Genomic DNA, 8749 nt, shown 5'->3' with positions numbered 1-8749 from the left:
AAAAGAATACAGTTTCTGTGTAATTATTTCGGGTAAAGCTAGCCGGGTGGTGGGACGCAGCCCTGCTGCTCCTCCTATCAACAGTACAATGCAGCCAGAATTATTGCTTGACTATTAACCCTCAGTCACGGGAGTGGGATTTCCAAGTCTTGGCACTATTAGGAGATATAGCCTTGTTGGAGTAGGTGTGGCCTTGTTAAAGGAAGTGTGTTAAGTGAGGAACAGGTATTGAGGTCTTCTTTGCTCAAGATATGCTCAGTGTGACACACAGCTGCTTCTGCTGCCTGTGGGGCCAGATGTAGAACTCTCAGCTCCTTCCCCAGAACTATGTCTGTCTGCATGCCACCACATCCTGCCATCATGATAATGAATTAAATCTATAAAATTATAATCCAGGCCCAATTAAATGTTTTCCTTTATAAATGTTGCCATGGTCATGATGTCTCTTCACAGCAATAAAAACCCTAAGATAGAAGTTGGTACCAGAAGTGGGGTTTGCTGTGATAGGCCTGGCCATGCTTTTATTTGAAGAAATAACCTTGGGATTATGGATTAGAAAAGTGGTTGAATGCTTTAAGTGTTGCCTAATGGACCATACTAGTAGGATCATAGAAGATAGTGGTGCTGAATGTGATTTGATGAACTCTGGGGAGCTTGTGCAAGAGATTACAGAAGAATATTAATATGTGGCCTAAAGATCATTCTTGTGATATTTTGGTGAAGAATGTGGCTGCTTTTTGCCCTTGTCCAAAGAGTCTGTCTGAGACTAAAATTAAGAGTTTCTGAGTAACTCTATTAGCAGAAGAAATCTCAAAACAGCCTAGACTTTGTTATGTGGTTATTAATGGTAACTCTGATGAAGATTTATAAAGAAAAGGAAAAAGCTGAGCAAAGAGATAAACATTTTAAGAAATGGACTAAAGAATGGTGATTCAGTTCAAGATCCCATCCAGCTAAGTTCCCAATTTGTGAAAAAGAATTAAAGAAAAGATTAGAGCCAGGTGTAGTAGTATATGCCTATAATCCCAGAACTCAGAAAGAGGCTGGCAGATCTCTGAGGTTGAGGCTATCCTGGTCTACAGAGTAAGTTCCAGAATAATCAAACTTAGGCCGAGAAGGAAGCCACTGGAAACAGAAAGCTGGTGAATATGTAATTGAATGAGGGTGCCATGTTCCAGCCCCAGAAAGCAATAGAATTTAGCAGCTTTGGCCACATGGTTCTGGCTTTATTGTCAAGAATAGAAGAAAGGGGTTATGAAATTTGCCCCCACAACTAAGGAAAGTTGCTGAGAGCAGACATGTGTCTGTGAATGGAGGGCAAGAGGTACCATTACATGAAGCTGTGAAATTGAAGCCTGGATTGCCTGGAGATCCCAAGATGTTGGAGATGCCAAAGCTTTGGGATACATGCTGAGGAAAGTTGCTAAGAGGGAGTGGAACCAGCCCAAGAGAAAGTCAACAAAGCTGAAAGAGTTGATATCTGAAGATCATTTTGATATCAGACATAGAGTACAGAGTTTGGAGTTTGACCAATTGGATTTTGGTCTTGCTTTGGTCCATTATTTCCCCACTATGCTCCCTTCCCTAAATTTTTGGAACAGTAATGTAGATCCTGTGCCATTAGATGTTGGCAGTATGTGATATATATTTTTAATTTGATTTTATAGAGGATTGCAGTTAAGAGATTACAAGAATCTCAGAAGAATCTTTGAACTTTGTACTTTTAAATTGTGATAGACTATAGGGATATTTGAAGTTGGACTGAATGCTGTAAGCAGTCTTTCCATCCCAGCAGCTGCTTCAAAATTACCACACAGAGGCTTATATTAATTATAAAAGCTCACCCCTCTTTCCTTTCTGCCACCGCCATGCCATCCAGACTGAGGAAGACCCGGAAATACCGCAAGCATCTGGGAGGACGCGGGAACGCTGGAGGTATGCATCATCACAGGATCAACTTCAACAAATATCATCCAGGTTACTTCGGGAAAGTTGGGATGGGGCATTACCACTTAAAGAGGAACCAGAGCTTCTGCCCGACTGTCAACCTGGATAAACTGTGGACGCTGGTCAGTGAGCAGACCCGGGTCAACGCTGCCAAGAACAAGACTGGAGTTGCTCCCATCATTGATGTCGTGCGATCGGGCTACTACAAAGTTCTGGGGAAGAGAAAGCTCCCTAAGCAGCCTATCATCGTGAAAGCCAAATTTTTCAGCAGAATAGCTGAAGAGAAGATAAAGGGTGTTGGAGGTGCCTGTGTTCTGGTGGCTTGAAGCCACTCAGGGAGGCCAATTAAATGCTAACACTTTCAAAAAAAAAAAACCAGCACTTGGGAGGCAGAGGCAGGCGGATCTTTGTGAGTTCGAGACCAGCCTGGTCTACAAGAGCTAGTTCCAGGACAGGCTCCAAAACCACAGAGAAACCCTGTCTCGAAAAACCAAAAAAAAAAAAGCTCAGCCAATTGCTCAGGCTTGTTACTAGCTAACTCTTACATTTAAATTAGCCCATATTCCTTATCTATTTGTCACCACATGGCTCATGGCTTGTTACCTCATTTTCTACACATCCTGCTTTCCAGGGGGGCTAGCTGGCATCTCCTCTTGTCTCTCTGACTCTCTCCTCTTTCTCCCAGAATCCTTGTTTGATCATCCCACCTATAACTTTTGCCTGATTATCAGCCAATCAGCTTTTATTAGCCAATGAGAGCAACATATTTATAGTGAACAGAAGGATTATTCTAAATCTTTAATAAATAAATAAAAAACATCTATCAAACAAATATAGGTTCTCACAAAAAAAAGAAGGATTATTCTACAGCCAAATGCATTTTGCATTATGATATTGTTACAAGTCTTTGGGGGCCAGGGAGTGGAATGTGTGGTTTGAAAGAAAATGGCCCCTAACGGGAGTGGCATATTAGGAGGTGTGGTCTTGCTTGAGTAGTCTTTTTGGAGGAAATGTGTCACTGGGGAGGAAGGTCTCATATATGTTCAAGCCACACCCAGTGAGACAAGCCATTTCCTGTTGCCTGTGAATCAAGATGCAAGAATTCTCAGATCCTTCTCTAGCACCATGTTTGCCTGCTTGCTGCCTTGCTTCCTGTCATGACAATAATAGACTAAACCTCTGAACTATAAGCAAGCATTAAATGTTTTCCTATATAAGAGTTGCTGTGGTCATGGTATCTCTTCACAACAATAGAAACTCCAAGACAGTTAGAAATCTCAATTTTGTTGTTGAAGAATTCTAGACAAGAATTTTAAAAGATATGATGTAATTAGAAGAATTAGGAAAAGGAGCAAAAGGGGGTTAAGAAGGGCAATATCCGCTTCCAAATTGGACTGTCAATGATGTATTGGCCAGAGATCTATCTGGAGTTATCAGGTCTTGTCTTTTACTATACCCAATTGGTATATACAGAAGTAAAATTCTTCCCTGAGGAAAAGACAAAGACCAGCCTTCTCTACTGTTAGATCTAATCCTCACTGATTAGCACTACAGCAGCCAGTGAGTCTATTTGGCCCTCAAGGATAAGAATGCTCTGAGTCACCCATTGGAGGTCTTGGATGAACTGTGAAGAAAATTGATAGTAGATTGCTAGGGAAGTAGTTAGTCCACTGGTCAGTGGTTAAACCCAGGACTGCAAGAAAGGGTAGGATTTGAACTGCTCTTTTATCATACCTCCTATTATAAAGCTTGGGATGGGAACCAGCAAGGATTCTTCACCAGGTACCACCCCTAGCTTTGGAAAGAGAAACACCAAAGTATGGCGTATTCCTTTACACTGTGTGAATATATGTCACTGTGATTGGTTTAATAAAGAAGCTAGCCGGGCAGTAGTGCCACATGCCTTTAATTCCAATACTCAGGAGGCAGAGGCAGTCAGATCTCTGTGAGTTCAAGGTTAGTCTGGTCTACAGAGTGAGTTTCAGGACATGCTCCACAGTTAAACAGAGAAACCTTGTCTTGAAAAACCATGAATAAATAAATAAATAAATAAATAAATGTGACTAGCTAATAGCCAAGCAAAATAAAGCTAGGAGGGGGAGACAAACTGAGAATGATAGGAAGAAGAGGGGCAGAGCTGGAGATCGCCACAGATGCAAAGAGAACAGTATGGGCATGCCATACTGAGAAAAGGTACCAAACCATGTGGCAAAGTATAGGTAAGAAATATGGATTGATTTAAATGTAAGTGTTAACTAGTAATAAGCCTAAGCTATTGTTTGAGTATTTGTAATTAATATAAGCCTCAGTGTGTTTATTTGGGAGTTGCTAGTGGAATAGAAACTTCTGCCAACTAATGGCATTCCAACATGAGGCTAAAATTTCCACATAAGACCTGAAAAAGCTTTAGAAAGGATTTTTTTTTTTGGTTTTTTTCGAGACAGGGTTTCTCTGTGGCTTTGGAGCCTGTCCTAGAACTAGCTATTGTAGACCAGGCTGGTCTCAAACTCACAGAGATCCACCTGCCTCTGCCTCCCAAGTGTTGGGATTAAAGGCGCACCACCAATGCCCAGCTTCAAATATAGTTTGGTAACAACATTTTCTTGGATAGACCCTGTTTGCAAGCAACAAGCAGAGGCACAGTTTCTTTAATAAAAAAAAAAAAAACAGCTTCCTGGCTCAGTGCTAGTTGCAAAAAAAAAAAAAAAAATGAGTACAATTCTTTTAAGAGACCCTGCTACCAAACACTTAAACGGGGTTTACTAGCCACTGGTGGCCCACTACTCAGTGGCAGCATGGTTCCAAACACTCCCAGAGTTGGTAAATATGGCTCTCAACAGCTGGTACCTTTGCAAGAAAGCTATGCTCTCAGGGAACCAAGCAAGGCAGAGCCAACTGCCAAAACAGATGTCCTAGCCACACTGCTTAGGAGTTCAAAAGTTCATGTGGTCCACAGAAAATTACAGATATGGAATGAAAACAGATTCAGACAGATAAAACCTCTAAATGGGTTACAGTGTGTTTTAAAAATGCACAGGGCCTTGGAAGAGAAAAGAAAAAGGGAAAAGAAAAAGAAAAAAGAGAAATAGTCCTAAAAATGAAACATACAGTTTTAAAATTATAATTTTTGTATGTTTGTTTTGTTTTGTGAGACAGGATTTTTCTATAGCTTTGGAGCCTGTCCTGCAACTAGCTCTTGTAGAACAGACTGGCCTCGAACTCACAAAGATCTGCCTGCCTCTGCCTCCTGGGTGCTAGGATTAAAGTTGTGTGCCACCACCACCATACTAATACCATTCTTAGAAATACAGACATATTTAAATAGGTACATGGTCTTCAAACACTTCAAAGACCTACAGAATATGCTATTTCAAATATTTTAATAACTTAGGGCTTTTCATGAAAGTGAGCCATGTCTGCTACTGGCAGCACCAATTTACTTCAGGGAAAATGATGGGCATCAAAGAAACTCCATATGGAGTTTTTTTTTATGGCAAAAGTCAGCCATTTGGGCAAAACACTGTCCTTGCCTTAGTTGCTCACAATATACTGTCAGGACATGAAAGTGACTGTTAAACTTTGCCAACACAAGGTGGGATAGCCCTCAAAATGTCCTGCTCCAGAGAAAAGTCTGTCAGATATTCTAGGCATATAATCCAAAGATGGATGCCCTAGCATTACAGAAGAGCTTTGGGTGACTGTCCAGGCAGTCACATGTCCCTGTCACTAGATAACATTTCACCCTTCTGGGGTCTTTGATGGAGTTGAAGATTAGATAGTCCAAAGTTTTACTTAGTTATGATAAATGGTAAATTAGGTATAAAACTTTAGAGTCACAAAGATAAAATCGTTAATAAAACATTTTCTTTAATTTTGCCAAATACAAATCAACTAGATATTGTAACTCTAATTCTTACTTGATAACTGCTGTTACTGTATATAATTTTAAAATTTGTTTTTTTTAATTAGACAAAAGGGGGAAATGTGGAATATTCCTTTACACTGTGTGGATATATATCACTATAATTTAAGAAAGACCTTGACTAGCCAATAGCTGAACAGAAAGAAGCAAGATAGGCATGTCATACTGAAAAAAGGCACCAAGCCACATGGCAAAGCATAGATAAGAAATATGGGTTAATTTGAATGTAAGAATTAGCTAGTAATAAGTCTGAGCTATTGACCAAGCATTTGCAATTAATATACACCTCAGTGTATTTATTTGGGAGCAGCTGGTGGAACAGAAACTGCCACTAACACCAAAGTATAAGTTCCAAACCATCCAGGTGGGCAAGAGTAAGTCTGAGTGCCACAGAGGATGGAGGTGTTGTGAACATTCAGGCATAGGGGCTGAGTGGTGGTGCTGAAGGTTAGGGTATTGTTACAGTCTGAGGAATCCAGTGTGCCCACAAAGTGTGTCCCTGGGGAGTTAAAGTATTCCGCAGTACCGGAAAGAGAAATATGGGAATGATAAGGGGCAATCGTAATATTTGGCTTAGAGCAGTTGACAAAGGTTAATATGAGGGCAGAGGTGATGAGGTGATGGGTGAAGCTACAAGTGGCAGTTATGAGCTCAATCTGGAAGGGATGCCCAACCAGCATTCTCCGAAGTGACAGGCAGAGTATTATTTAGTTGCTGATATGTGGAGGTTAAGGTCTGAAACAAGAAATGGAGTAACAATGAGAACAGGGAAGTGGGATCAGTGTCATCCAAGAGGGGAGAGGTTAAGGAGGTAAGACCTTTGATAAATTTTGGATCACATCTTCTATTTTTTCCTATACCTAGATGTTGGGAGAGTGGGTGTATCCTCTTTGTATTTTGATCATGCCCACCAGGCACCTGCTGAACAGGTCATCATACAGTTTGCCAATGACACTCTCCTCCCATCTGGCATCTCATGAGTTTAGAATGTAGAGGTGGAAGGATCCTTCCTGTATGTAAAGATGAGAGAAGCAATTCGACTGGCCCAGATATGTCTCATGGTATTTGCAGAAACAATATGGGCAACCTCCATAAGTTTCTGGCCACTTCTTATAGTTATCTTCCTCTTGGTCATAAGAAAAACAAGCATTGAGGGGAAGTCCCAATGAAGGAGCAATGGATAAGGGAGTTATAGGGAATCGGATAGAGCAACTTCTTTGCCCTATTTGAACAGGCTGTTGGTTAAAGGTAGGGGTATCTTGGATGCTAAACATCCATATGTAGCCAGGCTGTGGTGGCACACACCTTTAATCCCAGCACTCTGGAGACAGAGACAGGCAGATCTCTGTGAGCCTGAGACAATTCCAGGACAGGCTCTAAAAAACTACAGAGAAACCCTGTCTCAGAAAAAAAAATCCATACGTAAGAGCTACCCTAGACATATGTAGAAAGGAAGTAATAAAGGAGGGAGTGGGGAGCATGGCTCAATCCAGTGGAGTCAAGCATGGCCACCTGTTTGAGGCCTCATTCTGAGATGGAAGGCAGCCTCCACATCTTCTGGAACTTATGGGAGCAAGGGGCTGAGGGAGTGTAAGTGTAAAATAAAGATTTGTCCCATTGTTTTGAAATTTTGGGAGCAAAGGGTTTAAGACATGAGAAGTGAATGGGGGAGGGGAAGGGAGGCCCTCAAGTTTCTCAGCAGACATTGGGAGTGACAAGGGTGATTCAGAAAGGACCTTTCCATTTCGGGGAGAAGTGTGGGGGCCACTGGTCTCAGGGAGACAGAAGGATGAGGTCCCCAATATTAAAAGATGATGGACTGGAATAATCAGATGGCCATGAAAGAGAATGGTTTGTGAATGTCCAGAGCAGGTACAGTTTTTCTCTGTAGCTTTGGAGCCTATCCTGGAACTAGCTCTTGTAGACCAGGCTAAGACTCATATGTTAAACAAGTACTCTAGTCTTGAACTACAACCACAACTTCCTTCCCTGGGATTTAAGAAAAGAATTTTATGCCGGGCGGTGGTGGCGCACGCCTTTAATCCCAGCACTCAGGAGGCAGAGGCAGGCGGATCTCTGTGAGTTCGAGGCCAGCCTGGTCTACAAGAGCTAGTTCCAGGACAGGAACCAAAAGCTATGGAGAAACCCTGTCTCAAAAATCAAAAAAAAAAAAAGAAAATAATTTTATTTATTTATTTTATTATTGTTGTTGTTTTAAGACAAGGTCTCAATATATAGCTCTGGCTATCCTGAAACTCAGAGCTAGCTTCAAACTTAGGGATCTGCTGCCTCTACCTTCTTCCTGTGCTGGAATCTGTAAACCGCCTTGGGTGGGTTACTCAGTCTAGGAATTGTAACCTGCCTGGCAGTTCAGTAATTCCAGGGTCCTGGAGAGGTACTATCTGTAAGATAATGGGCGAGAGAGAGGAAGGAGGCCATGCTAGGTTTGTCAGAGCCTCCGTTTATTAGAGACAGGGTTACAGCTTATACAGGATAAGGAATTTGGGGGGGGGGCCACCGGGACCTGGACTTTTGCCGCGTAATTCACGTTGGTCACGTAGGCCAGGAGGTTACGTTCAGTCAGGTCACGTAGGCCAGGAAGTCACGAGTTGACACACCTAGTTCTCTAGATAATTTGGAATGTGGGGCAGGTTCCACTAACAGATAGCTCTCTATTAACAGCTAATTAGGTGTGGGGTAGGCTCTGTCAATAGAACGGTTCTTAATGCAATTGGGGGTGTGGGGTTCTCTGCAGACTCCCCAGGGCGATGGTTCCTGTAATAATTTTAGGAGGAAACGGCTCCTGACAGGGATCTAAGGTGTGTGCCACCACATTCAGCCTAGAAGATTTAAATTTTGTTTTGTTTTTGTTTTTCGAGA

The 8749-nt window shown here is 41.9% G+C and overlaps 1 protein-coding gene across 1 annotated transcript; it reads left to right on the top strand.

Annotated features, from left to right (window-relative positions):
* Positions 1 to 1868: 1868 nt before the first annotated feature.
* On the top strand, positions 1869 to 2310 carry LOC121464534 (60S ribosomal protein L27a-like). Its single transcript, XM_041677567.1, has one exon. It carries the CDS (start codon positions 1869 to 1871, stop codon positions 2271 to 2273), a length of 405 nt encoding a protein of 134 aa, XP_041533501.1. The 3' UTR covers positions 2274 to 2310.
* Positions 2311 to 8749: the final 6439 nt, after the last annotated feature.

The sequence above is a fragment of the Microtus oregoni genome, unplaced genomic scaffold (assembly GCF_018167655.1).
Source record: "Microtus oregoni isolate MIOR12 unplaced genomic scaffold, Mior012 000028F_ref0000031, whole genome shotgun sequence".
Classification (NCBI taxonomy): Eukaryota; Metazoa; Chordata; class Mammalia; order Rodentia; family Cricetidae; genus Microtus; species Microtus oregoni.
The sequence above is the reverse complement of the archived record's forward strand: the minus strand, read 5'-3'. Positions and strand labels throughout refer to the sequence as shown.

Coding starts and splice junctions, on each gene's coding strand:
- LOC121464534 (XM_041677567.1), top strand. CDS start 1,869: ATGCCATCCAGACTGAGGAAGACCCGGAAATACCGCAAGCATCTGGGA.